Here is a 19,266-nt window from a genome sequence, read left to right as displayed (position 1 = left end):
CACACATACCCATTAACATTAACATAAAGAAAAACCTATTTCCTTCTCTAGAGATCTTAGGGTCTGCTCTGGGGCAATCAAGAGGAGTGAGTGACCTGTATATTAGTTGGGTCTCCATAGCTCTCATCATCTAAAATATTGACTTTCTCCATGATCCACTTCCCCAGATCATCAGCATCTCGCTTGAAAACTTGTAAGTGATAGGAATCCTCAAGCTTCTGACCCCTCTCAGCGACCCGCTCCTTGAACCTTTGATATCGAGTCAACACTTCCTGACGCCTCTCCTGGATCTCTTCTGCTGTTTCCAAAACCTTTGGCCCACTGCTCTCCACAACCTGCAGGTTAAAAAGATTCTGTTAATTGCCAGTTCTCAAATATTTAACGTGTTGCCCCGCTTATATGTGCCAAGGCATTTCTCATGTTGGACCTATATTCAGATATCCTGAAGTCTGTAGGGACTGGTGCTAGAAGAGCTGTAGTATATTTACGTAACTTTTAACCAGATATAGCTACTGTTTAGGTTAAAAATTCTTGATTATCCAGAAGACTCTCCCCATTTCTTACATAAATTTGTGCTAGCATTTAAGTTCTATAGATAGAATTAAATTGAACTGATCATGGAGCAAGTTTAAATTAGCAAAATCACAGAATTTCAGATAGATAAAAAGAAATATAATGTTATTGCTTTCAAGGGTTAAAAAGATGTTGAGAAGTGCTTATTATTTTTAACTTAATTTAGTAAATAATTAAGAATGACTTGCAATTAATTTAGTTAATGATATATGCAACAGTTTGAAAATGTTTTCTTCAAACTTAAAAATAAAGCTCATATATTGTTTACTCTTTACTTGCTTTACTCACAAACACTGTAAATCAAAATTTCAGCCATCTTCTACCCAATTATCACAAATTTCAAATTATTAGCATGTCTGCAATTGATTTTTGAAATATACAACCTTTTACTCTAAAATAAAAAACTAAAATAATATATAAGTATCCTTTTCCCAGAGAGGGAGCCAATCTGTTTGTGACAATATCCAGCAAAATCACCATAAGGTTCACCTTCATTCATCTGGATATGGATACCATTTTCCCTAGCTTACCTCAGCCAAAATGTTTAATGTAGAGTTTGAATTTTAATCTCCCATTATTCCTCCTAATTGCTACTCTGCGAATTGTCATTACTGGCATGGCTATAGAATTAGATCATTCCATGGAGACTCACGTTGTTACCGGGTGTTATTTTGCTTCAAGTTTCCTACTTATTCTCTATGGGAACAGACTTAAGTCATTACTGGGTCTTGGTGCTGCACAGACATAAGCTCAAGGTTATTGTTCACAAAAAATAGTTAAAATTAAAATTATCTACTTGTTAAAAGCAAAAGTAATGATTAATGTTCTTGAGAAAGACAGCATAGAAAGTTTAAAAGAGACACCTTTCCTAATAATATTAGTGACTAATTGCATGGAAGAGAAATATGTACTCACGGTTTCCTTTGGAAATTGCTCCATTTTATCAAAAGGTTTAGAACCTGGCACGATAAAATGTGTCGGAGAGAGAGAGAGAGAGAATGAGAGAAATAATTCAAATGGAACTGTCTAGTTGAATTCAAATAGAAATACAGAAACGTTATGTGGGGGGCGGGGGGAACACCTCTTGCTTGGTCCTAGAATCCCACGAGCCACATACAATCAACATTATCTTTCGAAGACATATGCAGCTGAGGCAACTGCTAACTTTTACAGATACTGGGTGACTCAGCAGTTTTGGGAGGCTCTGGCTCTCAAAGTTACTCAATAAGACTTAAAAAATGAAAGTAAGGTTTTTGGATGAAAACTTAGGGGAAAAACCCCGTATATTGCTGGAAATACAGTTCAACAACTTCATCCAACTCAACTGCAGATTTTTGACAACCTTTAGGTCAATGAATTATCCTGGCTTTTTCTATAGAGTCTTTCACAAATAAGATTTTATTCCTAACCTCATCAATTTGGTATTTAAAAATCTGATTTAGTTGTACCCTTAATCATTTAAATGGAAGGAACAAAAAAAGCTATACGATGTGTTCATTAATATTTTGTAAAACGAAAATTAGGATACCTTATTTGAAAACTGACGATGTCACAAAAAAGTTGAAAATATGGCTGACTTCTAATATATATGGTACAAATCATCCTATTTTACGTACTAATTTTAATGGAGAACAAAAGGAGGTAGACTTTTTTCCATAGGCGTAGTTATTTTAGACTAATTTACAACAGTGAAACAAACAAGGAAAAAGAAAATAGTGGGGTGCTCTTAGACCTCTCTACAAGCCAGTGGGGCTATCCATGCCAAACTTCATTCCAGTGTAAATACAACTTGAATAATCTAACTTCCACGATCCACAAGAGAAGATTTTGATTCTACATTTGTGGTTTCCCCTGTTCTTGGATCTCACATAGAAAAACTGAAAGTCCTTTACATTCTCTTCTTGAAAGTCTGGATTACTTTACTTTCCCATATAGTTTCATTATATTCAAATCAAATTTAGTAGTAAAAGCAGGAACATAATTTTAGAGACTACACTATAACACATGCACTGAGGAACATTTGCCTGAAGTTGGGATAAAGAGAGGAAACTACTTTATCTTTAAGAGAAAAGAACCAACATCCATGAAGTGTTTACATATTAACATGATCAATTTACATTAATTTCTAATCATTAAAAATTCTATGAGGCAGATATTGCCATACCCATTTTTATATGAGAAAATAGTCCCTAAAAAACAAAGTTTCATTCTGTGGTTATTTGGTTTGAAAGTATTTAAATAGTCAAATCCATATCAATATGACTACCACGGCTCTCTGCTCCTCATTTTTTTAGTCAATCTTCTCTTCATCCATCAACATTATTTATTCTGTTTCCCTGTTCCAGAATCACCTTATCAGGAATGCCAAATATGTGATAACCTTGTGACCAAAGAAATAGTATGGCCCATTGTGAATAGTGCTGTAATAAACATATGTGTGCATGTGTCTTTATAGTAGAATGATTTATAATCCTTTGGGTATACACCCAGTAATGGGATTGCTGGGTCAAATGGTATTTCTGGTTCTAGATCTTTGAGGAATTGCCACACTGTCTTCCACAATGGTTGAACTAACTTTCACTCCCACCAACAGTGTAAAGGCATTCCTATTTCTCCACATTGTCTCCAGCATCTGTTGTTTCCTGACTTTTTAATGATTGCCATTCTAACTGGCATGAGATGGTATCTCATTGTAGTTTTGATTTGCATTTCTCTAACGACCAGTGATGATGAGCTTTTTCATATGTTTGCTGGCTGCATAAATGTCTTCTTTTGAGAAATGTCTATTCATATCCTTTGGTCACTTTTTGATGGGGTCGTTTGTGTTTTTTTCTTGTAAATTTGTTTAATTTCCTTGTAGATTCTGGATATTAGCCCTTTGCAACCAACCCAAGCACCTATCAATGATAGAGTGGATTAAGAAATTTTGGCACATATACACCATGGAATACTATGCAGCCATAAAAAAGGAGAGTTTACATCCTTTGCAGGGATATGGATGAAGCTGGAAACCATCATTCTCAGCAAACTATCATAAGGACAGAAAACCAAATACCACATATTCTCACTCATAAGTGGGAGTTGAACAATGAGAACACATGGACAGAGGGAGGGGAATATCACACACTGAAGCCTCTTGGGGTGTGGGGGTGGGCTAGGGGAGGGATAGTATTAGACGAAATACCTAGTGTAGATGACGGGTTGATGGGTGCAACAAATCACCATGGCGTGTGTATATCTATGTAACAAACCTGTACGTTCTGCGTATGTGTCCCAGAACTAAAATATAATCATAATAATAAAAAGAAAATAAAAATGCTTACTAATACTATAAAGTTTATTTTTTTATAAAAGAAATAGCGTGGCCCAATCAGCAGAACTGATCATAAGGAAATAAAAATGTCTTTTCAACATATGTGTTGCAAAAATTGCATATTCACATAAAAAAAAGAAATTGGACCCTTACACTACATACAAAAATCAATTCAAATGGGATTAAAGACTTAAGTTACAACCTGAAACTGTAAAACTGCTGGAAAAAAAACGCAAGGAAAAAGCTTCATGACTTTTATCATATATAATGAGAATTATATGTTTAGTATTTTACACAATTTTAAAAGGGTGGGGATAATTTGGAGGGCTGTTGTATCTGGCCATGGTTATCACCTCAGGGAGGGTTTGTACTTTACATAGTAGTTTAATCAGCACTAAACATCTTGCCTTAGCCTCTGCTCAGGCACCAGAGCAAAGTAATCTGTTTGGTCTTGCCAGTTACTTCTTAGATATGGTACCAGAAACAAAGGCAACAAAAGCAAAAATAGACAAATTGGACTACATGAAACTAAACATCTTCTGCACAGCAAAGAAAACAATCAACAACAACAAAAAAGTTCATTTATGGAATGGAAGAAAATGTTTGCATACATCTAACAAGGGGTTAAAATCCAAAATATACAAGGAGCTTCTTCAAATCCATAGCAAAAATGAAAATTAGAAAATGAGCAAAGGGCATATAAACAGAACCAAAGACAAGAACCACATGATTATCTCAATAGATGCAGAAAAGGCTTTTGACAAAATTCAACAGCCCTTTATGCTAAAAACGCTCAATAAATTCGGTATTGATGGAACGTACCTCAAAATAATAAGAGCTATTTATGACAAACCCACACCCAATATCATACTGAATGGGCAAAAACTGGAAAAATTCCCTTTGAAAACTGGCACAAGACAGGGATGCCCTTTCTCACCACTCCTATTCAACATAGTGTTGGAAGTTCTGGCTAGGGCAATCAGGCAAGAGAAAGAAATCAAGGGTATCCAGTTAGGAAAAGAAGAAGTCAAATTGTCCCTGTTTGCAGATGACATGATTGTATATTTAGAAAACCCCATTGTCTCACCCCAAAATCTCCTTAAGCTGATAAGCAACTTCAGCAAAGTCTCAGGATACAAAATTAATGTGCAAAAATCACAAGCATTCTTATACACCAGTAACAGACAAGCAGAGAGCCAAATCAGGAATGAACTTCCATTCACAATTGCTTCAAAGAGAATAAAATACCTAGGAATCCAGCTTACAAGGGATGTAAAGGACCTCTTCAAGGAGAACTGCAAACCACTGCTCAGTGAAATCAAAGAGGACACAAACAAATGGAAGAACATACCATGCTCATGGATAGGAAGAATCAATATCGTGAAAATGGCCATACTGCCCAAGGTTATTTATAGATTCAATGCCATCCCCATCAAGCTACCAATGACTTTCTTCACAGAATTGGAAAAAAACGGCTTTAAAGTTCATATGGAACCAAAAAAAAGAGCCCGCATTGCAAAGTCAAAAGGACAAAGCTGGAGGCGTCACGCTACCTGACTTCAAACTATACTACAAGGCTACAGTAACCAAAACAGCATGGTACTGGTACCACAACAGAGCTATAGACCAATGGAACAGAACAGAGTCCTCAGAAATAATACCACACATCTACAGCCATCTGATCTTTGACAAACATGAGAGAAACAAGAAATGGGGAAAGGATTCCCTATTTAATAAATGGTGCTGGGAAAATTGGCTAGCCATAAGTAGAAAGCTGAAACTGGATCCTTTCCTTACCCCTCATACGAAAATTAATTCAAGATGGATTAGAGACTTAAATGTTAGACCTAATACCATAAAAACCCTAGAAGAAAATCTAGGTAGTACCATTCAGGACATAGGCATGGGCAAGGACTTCATGTCTAAAACACTAAAAGCAACGGCAGCAAAAGCAAAAATTGACACATGGGATCTAATTAAACTAAAGAGCTTTTGCACAGCTAAAGAAACTACCATCAGAGTGAACAGGCAACCTACAGAATGGGAGAAAATTTTTGCAACCTACTCATCTGACAAAGGGCTAATATTCAGAATCTACAAAGAACTCAAACAAATATACAAGAAAAAAACAAACAACCCCATCAAAAAGTGGGCAAAGGATATGAACAGACATTTCTCAAAAGAAGACATCCATACAGCCAACAGACACATGAAAAAATTCTCATCATCACTGGCCATCAGAGAAATGCAAATCAAAACCACAATGAGATACCATCTCACACCAGTTAGAATGGCAATCATTAAGAAGTCAGGAAACAACAGGTGTTGGAGAGGATGTGGAGAAATAGGAACACTTTTACACTGTTGGTGGGAGTGTAAACTAGTTCAACCATTATGGAAAACAGTATGGCGATTCCTCAAGGATCTAGAACTAGATGTACCATGTGACCCAGCCATCCCACTACTGGATATATACCCAAAGGATGAAATTACTCTACTACAAAGACACATGCACACGTATGTTTATTGCGGCACTATTCACAATAGCAAAGACTTGGAATCAACCCAAATGTCCATCTGTGACAGACTGGATTAAGAAAATGTGGCACATATACACCATGGAATACTATGCAGCCATAAAAAAGGATGAGTTTGCGTCCTTTGTAGGGACATGGATGCAGCTGGAAACCATCATTCTTAGCAAATTATCACAAGAAGAGAAAACCAAACACCGCATGTTCTCACTCATAGGTGGGAACTGAACAATGAGATCACTTGGACTGGGGAAGGGGAACATCACACACTGGGGCCTATCATGGGGAGGGGGGAGGAGGGAGGGATTGCATTGGGGAGTTATACATGATATAAACGTCATGCACATGTACCCTAGAACTTAAAGTATAATAAAAAAAAATAAATAAATTTAAAAAAAAAAAAAAAAGAAAATGAGCAAAGGACTTGAACAGATGTTTTTCCAAAGAAGATATACAATTGGCTAACAGGTGTAAGAAAAGGTGCTCAAAATCACTAATTATCAGGGAAATGCAAATCAAAGCGATACTGAGATATTATCTCACATCTGTTAGGATGGCTACTCTCAAAGGAATAGAAAGATAAGTATTGCTGAAAATGTGGAGAAGTTGGAATAATTGTACACTGTTGATAGAAATGTAAAATGGTGCAGTCACTGTGGAAAACAGTGTAGCATTTCCTAAAAACTAAAAATAGAACTATCATATAATCTAGCAGTCTCGCTTCTGGGTATACATCCAAAAGAATTAAAATCAGGATTGTAAGGAGATGTTTGCACTTTTGCACTTTTATGTTTATTGCAGCACTATTAACAAAAGACAAGAAATAGAAACAATTGAAATGTCTATGACTGATGAAAGTGGCATGGACATGCAATTGAAATAATTCAGTCATAATAACAAATGGAATCCTGTCACATATGACAACGTGAGTGAACCTTGATGAAACTATGCTGAGTGAAATAAGCCAGTCACAGAAGGACAAATAACTGCAAGATACTACTTATATGAAGTATATAAAATAGTCCAAATCATAGAAACAGAGTAAATAGTGCTCATCAGAGGCTGAGGGAAGGAAAAATGGGTATTAAATAGGTATGAAGTTTTATCCATGAAAGATGATTGAGTTCCAGAGCTGTGCTGTACAACACATCACACAAATGTTAACAATACAGTCTTGTACAAAATGTGTTAAGAGGATAGATCTCATGTTAAGTTTCTCACCACATTGGAAAAAAAGTATATAAGAATCATAGTCTTTTTTTTTTTTTGAAATGGAGTCTTGCTCTCTTGTGCGGGCTGAAGTGCAGTGGTGAGATCTGGCTTCACCGCAACCTCTGCCTCCCAGGTTCAAGTGATACTCCTGACTCAGCCCCCCGGTAGCTAGGATTACAGGTGCCTGCCACTATGCCTGGCTAATTTTGTATTTTTAGTAGAGACAGGGTTTCATCAGTTGGCCAGGCTGGTTTCGAACTCCTGACCTCAGGTGATCCACCTGCCTTGGCCTCCCAAAGTGCTGGGATTACAGGTGTGAGCCACCGTACCTGTCCAGAATCAAAGTCTCTAGAGCAAAACTGCAATGTGGAAGTCCACAGGAGACATTCAGGGGAAAGTTTTGATACATAAAAACTGGTGAGTTCCTTGAGTTTTCCGTCACCGTAGGCAGCAGAGATTCATGGTAAAGTTTGCTCTGACAGTACTCTGGCATTTAATGACTTAAAATTCAGTCCCACCCTGCACTCAAAGTCCCTCGAAACCAACATTGATTCTCCAGTCTCTAAGCATTGTTTATGATTATTAGTCCATGTAACAAGGCATGTCCCTGAGACAGATGGAAGAGCATGATGAAAAAGTCTTATACCTTGAGGATTTAACACTTGAACCTCTGACTTTATTTTTCTACTTCTACAATCTCCCAAGAATATTCATTGGTTCTGATCACATAGAGACCCTTATTTAAAAGGACTCAGGAAAAAAAAAATGGATGGCAAATACCGTGGAAGTATAAAAGGAAGTACAATCTATGAAACTGCATGCCCCAAATGTCCATCAATGATAGACTGGATAAAGAAAATGTGGCCCATACACACCATGGAATACTATGCAACCATAAAAAAATGAGTTCATGTCCTTTGCAGGGATGTGGATGAAGCTGGAAACCATCATCCTCAGCAAACTAACAGGAACAGAAAACCAAACACTGCATGTTCTCACTTACAAGTGGGAGCTGAACAATGAGAACACATGGATACAGGAAGGGAAACATCACACAATGGGGCCTGTTGTGGGGTGAGGGGCAAGGGGAGGGAGAGCATTAGGACAAATACCTAATGCATGCAGGGCTTAAAACCTAGACGATAGGTTGATAGGTGCAGCAAACCACCATGGCACATGTATACCTATGTAACAAACCTGCATATGCCACACATGTATCCCATAACTTAAAGTAAAATAATAAAATAAAATAAAATAAATAAAAACTGCATGCTATGCTATATAAATTGGTGCTGAGAGGTTACAGGAGACACCAGTGTTTGTTACAGACAGATTATTTAAAGAGAAAATTGGAAAAGATAACTGAAGTGAAGTGAAAGTGAATACAGTTAACTGCAAAAAGAAACCCTTTATTTTTTTAATTGTATTATCTAAATGCTCTGGCCCATTTAGAAGTCAAAAATTAGAGAGATTTTAAAATGAGAATTATATATTTGGAAATATTTTACACTACTTTTTTACAAGGGCAGGAATAATTTGGAGGGTTGTTGTATTTGGCCATGGTTATCACCTCTGGGAGGGTCTGTACTTTACGTGGTAGTTTAATCAGCACTGAACAGCTTGCCTCAGCCTGTGTTCAGGCGTCAGAGCAAAGTGATCTGTTCCATCTTCTCCGAGACTCAGAAACTTTAAGAGATGCTTTAGATCCAAAAATTATAAAGTCTTCTCAGCTGGAATCACTAAAATCCATACCTGTATTCTGTGGCTCTTTTGGAGTTCAGCTTTTTCTGCTGATTACCAATAAAGACAAATATTTTAACTTAAATGTAAAACTATTTTTTCTCACAAAAATTTTATTATTTTAAATTTTTACTTTTTGTTCTGCAGAAATAGTTTTTGTTTTAAAATTTCTCAAATTTTGACTTATAAATGGGCTAGAACAGTAGATAATGTCATTCAAAAAAATTTACAAGGCCTTTTGCAGTTTACTGTAGCCACCTTGATTTATCACTTTAGGTCTTCTAAGGTTGTTTGTCCCTTGACTCTTTGATTACAAAACTGCAAACTTGAGGAATATATAAGTTATCAGATATATATATTGCTCATTTATAGTTCTCTAATCAACAAAATAGAATTTTTCCTTTTCCTATCTTAACCATCTCTCACTTTCTTATTTATTTTATTATTTTTCTGTTAACTTACTATGTTTTACTGCTTTGAGTAAGAAAAATCCTAAAGCCATGGTTTTCCTAAACGTAACTAACTATGTAATTGAAATTGGAAGACAGCTTAGGCCAATAGAACATACACTGCATTTGAAGGTGAACCATCTGATTTAAATTCTTGTTCCAATATTTAATAATCAGATGATTATTGGAAATTTACTTAAAATTTATTAAGCATATAATAATTACAGTAATGACTAATACCTATTCCAGAAAATCATTATATGGCTAAATTTAGGTGGAAGACTAAAAAGCATTTTGCATGTAAATCTACATAGTAAAAGAATTATTATTGTAAACTGATTTGAATAATGTCAACCACATATATTTAAGCCTTTAAATTAATACATTTCATTTTGAAACATTCAATTTTTAAAACCAGAGGGTAAAGGACAGAGATTTGATATGGGATAATTTCTCATAAAGCTAAGTACTTATCTCTTAAAGAATAATTTTGCAATGTATCATTAGCATATCTTGCATAAAGTTGCTTCATGCTCCTGTCCACTAATAATTATCTCTGATTACAACAACCCTGAAGGGAATTATCTAAGCCTAAATTATCAGAAGCTTTACAAAACCAGCATACTTGGTCCATTCAGGGAAATATACTTAAAAAGAACTAAATGGAAGAATATAATTTCTCATTTGAATAGAGGCAAGTAGGAAATAAAGTCAAGTATGGAACTAAACGTATCACTGCCTTCAAAACCATGACTAAATTATGAAGTTTAATTACTATGTTTATGGTACTAGAGTCTCAAGATGTTAATGGAAGCCCCATTTAACATCTAGGTTTATGTCAGTCATACAAATCTAAGTGGATTACCTATTGTATAGCTTCATTTTACTATTAAAAATTGTCTCTGTGGGCCGGGTGCTGTGACTCACGCCTGTAATCCCAGCACTTTGGGAGGCTGAAGTAGGCAGATGACTTCAGGTCAGGAGTTCAAGACCAGCCTGGGCAACATGGTGAAACCCCCGTCTCTACTAAAAAAAAAAAAAAGAAAAAAAAAAGAAAATTAGGTAGATGTGTGGCAAATACCTGTGATTCCAGTTACTCAAGAGACTGAGACACAAGGCTCACTTGAACCCAGGGAGGCTGAGGTTACAGTGAGCAGAGATTGTGTCACAGAACTTCTGTCTGAGGGACAGGACAAGATTCTGTCTTTAAAAAAAAAAAATTGTCTCTAAGTGCAAATATACTCTGCATCTTATCTTTACACATTATCTCCCCCATCCCTGCCATTCTCTGTTGAATGTGAAATAGCCTGAGTTTCCAAATTAAAAGCAGGGTCTTGAAGAGAGATTTGTACACCAATGTTAACAGCAGCACTATTCCCAATAACTGAAAAGTGGAAACAACCCAAATGTGTATGGATAAATGAACGGATAGACAAAATGTGGTATGCAAGCGAATATTCTGTGGCTGTAAAAAGAAAACTCTGACACATGGTATGAACATAAGACTCAACATGGATGAACCTTCAAGAAATTATGCTAAGTGACATAAGCCAGTCACAAAGGGACAAATACCATACGATTATTCATATGATACTCAGAGTGGTCAAATTCAAAAAGCAGAAAGTATTATAGAAGGGTCGTTGCCAGCAGCTGAAGGGAGAAGAGAATCAGGAATTATTATTTAAGGCTACAGTTTCAGTGTTGTAAGATAAAAAGAATTCTGTAGATAGGCCGGGAGCAGTGACTCACACCTATAATCGAGCACTTTGGGAGGCCAAGGCGGGTAGATCACTGGAGGTCAGGAGTTTGAGACCAGCCTGGTGGTGAAACCCCATCTCTACTAAACATGGTGAAACCCCATCTCTACTAAAACTACAAAAATTAGCCAGGCATGGTGGTGCATGCCTCTAGTCCCAGCTACTCGGGAGGCTGAGGCAGGAGAATTGCTTGAATTCGGGAGGTGGAGGTTGCAGTGAGCTGAGATCACTCCATTGTACTCCAACCTGGGTGACAGAGCAAGAGTCCGTCTCAAAAAAAAAAAAAAGAAAGAAAATTCTGATAATAATAGTTGCATTACAATGTGAATATACTAATGCCATGAAACTGTATACCTAAAAATTTCAGGTTATGTATAATTTAACACAATTAAAAAAAATTCTGACATACACGCACCCAGAGATACCATGTGTAAGTGTGGGTAAACGTGGTTTTGTTAATTCTGAAAGTAAATACATAGAACTTATTAATAGTGCTACCTCTGAGAATGAGAGTTATTGTCAAAAATATTTTTAGTGTATCTTAAACTTCTAAATTCTTAAAAGAATACTGATTCTATGTATTAGGTATAATAAAAATTGATATAAAAACACTATTTTATGGACTGATGAGAAAAAAGATAGGAAAAATAACTGTTTATATAAAAAGACCTTTCTACCCAGGAATACTATAAAAGTTTACTATTAAAAAATGACATTTCTTTAAAAAATAAATAAAAAAGAAAATTGTCTGAGTTTCCTTTCCTATAATGTATAGCTTCAAGAGATAAAGATTGCCCCTAATTATTCATTTATTCATTCAGCAAACTATTACCGAGAGTTTCTATGGGCAAAGCATTCTGTCAAGCATTGGGAATGTGGAGATGAACAAAGTAAGATACCTTCTTTCAATTAGCATACAGATTAGAGAGACATAAGATATATAAACTGTGACATAAGAAAGTGTAAAAATCATGCCAAATAGAGGGTCCAAACAATGTGTTAAAGAAACAGAGAAATGTGTGTTTACTACTACATGAATATGCTGGAGAAGACGTCAGGGGAGAGACAATATTTTATGACTCTCGCTGGATTCAAAAAATAATAAACCAAGGACCTGTGCACAGTTTTATCCTAGTTTCTTTGAATTCTTTGGTTAATCAACCCCAGAGGACATTTACTAAGTCCACAGAGATAATAAGAATGACTAAACATCATTTACTACCTGTATATCAAAAAAGGACACACTGAACATGTTAATGTAAATATTTGCATAAATATTCCTGGGTAATTAGGAGGTATGAATTTGGTCTTATTTGACATGATGTGTGAATATCATTGATTGGCGCACGTGCTTTTTTATTGCTTTTTTTTTTTTAATCTCTTTTTTCCTCAGACTACAGATAATTGTGTTGAAGAATGGTGACTACACTGCAAACATTAGACTTGATGGATGCAAACTTTAGACTGGACTAAAAGGAGTACTTGGCAGAGAAGAGCAGGTACATCAGGGCTACATTTCCAAAAAAAGAATAAGAAAATAGCAAGGTGGGAAGCACAGGTAGAAAATGCCTTTTGGCATCCACCAGCAGAGCAGTTTCTCAGGATCACTGCAATAATCAGGATGTAAGCCAAAATCACAAGCATTACAGCTGTGATGATCTCCACAGCATATACAATATTCACAACTTTGATTAATACAACTGTGCCAGTGTCCACACACGCTAGATTCAGGATAGGATCAAGGTTACAGAAAATATTCTGGATTTGATTTGGACCACAAAATGGCAGTGTGGATATCCAAGCAATCTCAGGCAGCAGCGTGAAAAAGCCACAGATGCAACAACCTAGAGTCACCTGAGTGTGGTGCTGAGGTGCCACGATTGTGGGGTAACGAAGGGGATTACAGATGGCCAGGTATCTATCTGTCCATAGCCATGGTGGTGAGCAAGCAAACCTCAGTGATGACGAGGGAGTGAAAGAAATACATCTGTAAGAGGCAACCATCCAGGGAGATGGTCTTCTGATCATTGGCTAGGTTGAAGAGCATCTTGGGGATGGTGATGGTGGTATACCAAATCTCTAGGAAGGAGAGGACACTGATGAAGAAATACAAGGAGCTGTGCAGGCATAAATCCAGTTCGATGGCAAAGAATACCATAAGACTGCCAATGATGGTGAACGGGTAAATGAGGAGCAGAAGGATAAAAAACAAAAGCCAGCCAGGCGCGTTGACTCACACCTGTAATCCCAGCACTTTGGGATGCTAAGGCGGATAGATCACCTGAGGTCAGGAGTTGGAGACCAACCTGGCCAACGTGGTGAAACCCTGTCTCTAGTAAAAACACAAAAATTAGCTGGGAGTGGTGGCAGGCGCCTGTAATCTCAGCTACTCAGGAGGGTGAGGCAGGAGAATCACTTGAATCTGGGAGGTGGAGGTTGTAGTGAGCCGAGATTGTGCCATTGCTCTCCAGCCTGGGTGAAAGAGTGAGACTCTGTCTCAAAAACCAAACAAAAACAAACAAACAAAAAACCCCCAGCTCATCCTCCTGCAAGCAAGGAAAGCCAGTGAATACAAATTCAATCACTGCTGTCTGATCCTTACTTATCATCTTCTCAGTTGTGAGGCAAAAAAGAAATGAGGCTCCCGGATGTCTAGTTTAGAAAACTAATTGGATATTCAATTTATTAATTTATTACATTTTCATTAGTTTATTCAAATATTTAGCAAGTGCTCACTTTGTTCCATGTACTGTATACTATGCCAGGATGAAAAGGGCCGCTATTTTAAAAGCTAGCATTCCAAATACATAAGTTGCTGCATTTGTCCTAGCCAGCCACACCATGAGATTCACCTCCAGTAGAGGTGTCAGGGAGTGAAATGGACTCCATGAGAGTTGTTACCTTTGGTGGTTTAATGCTCTATTTTGGGCTGGTTGGCGTCCTGCCAGGAGGTGGCGCTTTCCAAAGAGCATCAGCTGTGGTGGTAGTATGCAGAGGAAATGGTGGTGGGTGGGGCCCTAGAACTCCCAATGTTATAAGCCCTTTGCCTTCGGCTACCAGGGTGGGTAGGGAAGGACCATCAGGTGGGGGCAGGGCTAGGCGTGTATGAGCTTAGACTCTCCCTGGGGCGTCTAACTACGGCTGCTGTTGGGGATGGGGGTGAGGTTCCCAGGTCAATGGAGTTGTGTACCTAGGAGGATTATGGCTGTCTCTGCTGAGTCATGCAGGTTGTCAGGGAAGTGGGAGAAAGCTGGCAGCCACAGGCCTCACCCAGCTCCCACACCAATGAATGACTGATCTCACTACTTCCACTGTGCCCTCGCAATAGCCCCGAGTCTGTTTCCAGGTAGTGGGCAAGCAGGGCTTGAGAACCTGCCCCAGGCTACCCGCCTCTAGCTTCCAAAGAAAAGGGCTTGGTTCTTCCCCTGCCTGTGGAATCTGCACACCAGATTCAAGCCCTCCCCCAAGTTCTGACCAGGAGGTTTCTCACCCCATTCAAATTGTTACAAAGTTCAGCTGGGGATTTCTTTCTCCCTGTGGTGTTTTTTCCCCTGCTCCTGTGGCCACCCTCCCAATGGATCTCTGGTTACTTACTGGATAAGGAAAAGTCAAAGAACTATTTTAGTTTCTTCTATTTCTTAAGCCCCAATTCCCCCTGAATTATGAGATTCTGGACATCAGAGAATAAATCTTGGATCCATGTTGTTCCAACACTTAAAACACTTTCCAGCACATAGTAGATAATATGCATATTATCTACCTCTAAGTTGGGATGGGAAAATTCTGATGATTCTGGGGAAATTGTGCTCCTATATTCTGATGAGCCTTTTTTTGCCAATGGAAGTGGCCTCCCTACCCACAGTGATATCAGCCTTTCTACTTCCTTCTGAGGTAATTAACCTTGTTTTGCTGAGAAAATTGCCCCTGAAGCAATTGCCATGCAAAACAACACAGATTCTCCTCAGGACCCATCCCCACTATTCCTCTTTTCTTCTAGACCTAGAGTTAGACTCAAGACCCAGGAGGTCTCCAAAGGTGAGGTATAAATATGCAACTCATGAAGAAGTGTGCTACATTGTTTAAGCTCAAGTTTATACAATTAGAAATCTAGAGAACATATATGAGAATAGATAATAAGGATGTGGAAAAATAGTGGAAGGAACATAAAGTTGGATCAAGTCAAATTTATTGATATGGGCTCACTAAGCAGAGATTTTGAATTTAATGTTGCAGCTCAGGGAGTAGGAAAGGGCTCTAATAGTTTGGTTGGTTGGTTGGTTGGTTGACTGTTTGAAAGATGGCCCAAAAGATGACCCACCAACAGCAGAGGAAATGCTTGAAATTGGACTGTTATTCCACAGATTCTACAGTGAAGGGAAGGAAGAGCATATCTGGTATACAGGAGATTCTTTAGGATGTCTTTTAGTATTTCCGTGCCCTGTGATTAAGGCCAATAAAAAATAACACCACAATACAGAAAGGACTACTAATGACCAACATCCTTGAGGAATTAATGTTTGGGTCACCATATCACTTAAGAAGCTATGACCAACTGACGTGCTTGATGAAGGCAAAGTGAATACAGAATGAGTAGTAGAAGAAGGTAGTTATAAATACTAGCTATGATAACATGACTAGTTATAACAATGGAAACTATAATTATAATTGCCAGGAGTGTTTCTTCCTTATTTTGTTGTGAACATGTTTATATATACACACACACACACATATATACACACACATTAGCAAATGTGCTTTCTTCTCTTACTTTTATCTTATAAGACACATTGCTTTATATCAATATTTAATAACTTAATTTTACACCATAATATTTAAGTTATGAGATATTAAGAAAAAAGTAAACATCACTCAAGAACTTTACTGACTCTTCTGATCCATGGAAACCCTAAATAGAACAAAAAAGTAAAGGAAGGGTAAATTTGTTTTTGTTTTGAGACGGGATATTCTTCTCCTTCTGCCTTTGGACACAGGGTGCTCCTCATTCTCAGGCCTTTGGACTTGGGCCTGAGTTTATACTATCGGCTTCCCTTGTTTTGAGGCCTTCAGACTTAGGCTAAATTACGTCACCAGTTTTCCTGGTTCTCTAGCTTATTATATGCAGCAGATCATGAAGTTCTTGATCTCCATAAGCATATGAGCCAATATTTACAACACATCTTTGTAGATAAATAGATAGACATTCTATTAGTTTGGTGTCTCCAAAGAATGTTAGATAATACATCTCTCTATTTCTCAAGAATATAGCTAGAATATTAAAAAATGTAGCATGGTGGTTAAGAGAAATGCTTTTGAACAAGCACAGACCTGGGTTCAAATTATAACAGCCTCTTACTAAATGTGTATCCTTGGACAAAAGCTTAAGCCCTATAAGCTACATTTTCCTCCCTCTTAAAGTACTGATATCAATACCTATTGCAAAGAATTTCTATAACGTAACATATGTGTATGTGTGTGTGTATGACAATGTCTTAAATGTGAAGAGTGCCCAATAAGTGGAAAATTGCATTAATATTATTATCAATAAATATAATTACAATTGTGAATATACTACAGTGTATTAGTCAGGGTTATCTAAAGGGACAGAACTAATAGGATAGATGTATTATAAAAGCGTATTGACACACTATCACAAGAAGAGGTACCAAAATCGGCCATCTGCAAGCTGAGGAGCAAGGAAACCAGTCCAAGTCCCAAAGCTGAAGAAGAACTTGGAGTCTGGTATTTGAGGGCAAGAACCATCCAACACAGGAGAAAAGTGTAGGCCAGAAGACTAAACCAGTCTAATCTTTCCACGTTCTTCTGCCAGCTTTTATTCTGACTGCACTGGCAGCTGATTAGATTGTGCCCACCCAGATTGAGGGTGGGTCTGCCTTTCCCAGTCCACTGACTCAAGTGTGAAATCTCCTTTGGCATCACCCTCACAGACACACCCAGGAACAATGCTTTGCATCCTTCAATCCAATCAAGTTGACACTCAGTATTAACCATCACATATGGTATTTTATTATTACTAGTAAAAATTTGATTAATAAATGCAGGAAATCTTAGGTAAAATAAATATATTTAAAACTACCAGGGAATAAGCTAGCAGCTTCTATCCTCTCCAGGCCAGAAGGTGTATGTTTCCTTAATCCAGTGTATTCACTAAGAGCACATTTACAAGGTAACGGGAACATCAACACACGATGAACTTTTTTTCTGTTTTATTTTCTCTTATTTTTCCCTCAGCTTGGAATATTTTTTCATTGCCTGCACGCACACACACAGAACTAGCAAAATTACTTTATGTTCGTAATTTGAAATGAAGGTATGTTTAATCACAGAAGGTTTTAAAGCAGGCTAATAAAGCAATCAGATCTAAGTTGTAAGAACAGCTCAGTTTGCAGTGGGGAAAGAAGCTTGAAGTTGAGAAAGTATGCATGTAAAGCAGGTAGTGTTAGCTATATTAATTTTTAGGGATATTGATAATATTTAGGAAATGATTGTTGCAAAACTTAAAAGTGGAAAGGACAGAGAAAAAATGGTGTGACCCTTTCATATAATGGAGCTTATGTGTATCAGCTCTGTAACAATATTGCGCTTACAATAGCATCAATTAGTCAATAAATTATAAAAACAATGACATTTTTCATGTCATTTGAAGAAGATTAAAAATACTTGACTTAAACTCAGTGATACTTCTTGCATTTCTTTTTCCCTCTGTCCTCCTGTTCTTAAGCTAAGTATCCCCTAAAGCCTTTCTTTTACCCAGACCTCCTGCACCCACAATCAACAGGTTTTCTCTGATTTTTCTTCTCTTCTGTATCCCAACTTTTAATTGATAGCATTACCCCTTTTTATAAGGTCTCTCCTTAACTTCTGTCTTTCCATTTGATTTTAAAATGTCAAAAGATTTAGGAGTAAAAGTAATGAAAAGATTGTGGCACAAAAGTGGGGAAATCACACTGATAGCTATAGGATTTGTGTTGGCAGGCTAGAGAAGGGTAAAAATTTATTAACATTTGCACAGTAATAAGCTTTATCCTATCTTAGCTGAATCATGAGCCCTGGAGAAAAATTGCTTTTTGTAAAGCATATATGACATGAAGATTCAGCAAGAGAAAGAAGCATCACCAAGTTAGGATAGAAATGAGTTTGGAATCCTAAAAGCCAAAGAAGAGAGCCTGAAAGAGTTGTTGCCTAACACAATTGATCAATTGTGTAAAACAACCAGAGTGCAGCATGATGGTAGGTTGGTTTATTCATTCAACAGTTTTTATATTTATTACTTAACATGTACAATGCATATGATCACAGTGAATGCAGCATCTGAGTTTTTTTATTTATCATGAAAAACTGATTATTTAATGAGTAATTTAATTAAATCACTTAGTGATCAATACTTGGATACTCAATTTAAAAATCTGAATCTTTTTTCAACTATAGAAGCTGAAGGCACCATGGATAAAACTTAGTCTTATGAAGGATACTTTTTAAATGACCATGTCTTACAGACAAATATGTTAATTGCTTTAAAATTAAGGTAAATATTTATGCAGAACATTTCAACACGATGAATTTACTACGTATAACTTGAGTGGCAGAAAGTTTAATTAATAAAATCAGATTGAAAAGTATGTCTAATTGAGTAAAGACTAAATAGAAGCTATTGACTTTAGCTATTACTG

General features: G+C 37.1%; 1 protein-coding gene across 1 annotated transcript in view; it reads right to left on the bottom strand.

The window, feature by feature from the left end:
- The window catches only part of SPTA1 (spectrin alpha, erythrocytic 1), an 88,020-nt gene extending 86,307 nt beyond the window's left edge, over positions 1–1,713 (bottom strand). The window contains exons 1-3 of the mRNA XM_033197083.1: positions 1,655–1,713; positions 1,489–1,532; positions 96–335 (exon numbers count right to left, since the gene is read on the bottom strand). Of these exons, the coding sequence (XP_033052974.1) occupies positions 96–335; positions 1,489–1,512 (264 nt within the window). The 5' untranslated portion in view covers positions 1,513–1,532; positions 1,655–1,713. The remainder of the gene's footprint in view (positions 1–95; positions 336–1,488; positions 1,533–1,654) is intronic.
- Between the last annotated feature and the right edge of the window lie 17,553 nt (positions 1,714–19,266).

This window comes from Trachypithecus francoisi, unplaced genomic scaffold, assembly GCF_009764315.1.
Source record: "Trachypithecus francoisi isolate TF-2019V2 unplaced genomic scaffold, Tfra_2.0 Lachesis_group5, whole genome shotgun sequence".
Lineage (NCBI taxonomy): Eukaryota > Metazoa > Chordata > Mammalia > Primates > Cercopithecidae > Trachypithecus > Trachypithecus francoisi.
The sequence above is the reverse complement of the archived record's forward strand: the minus strand, read 5'-3'. Positions and strand labels throughout refer to the sequence as shown.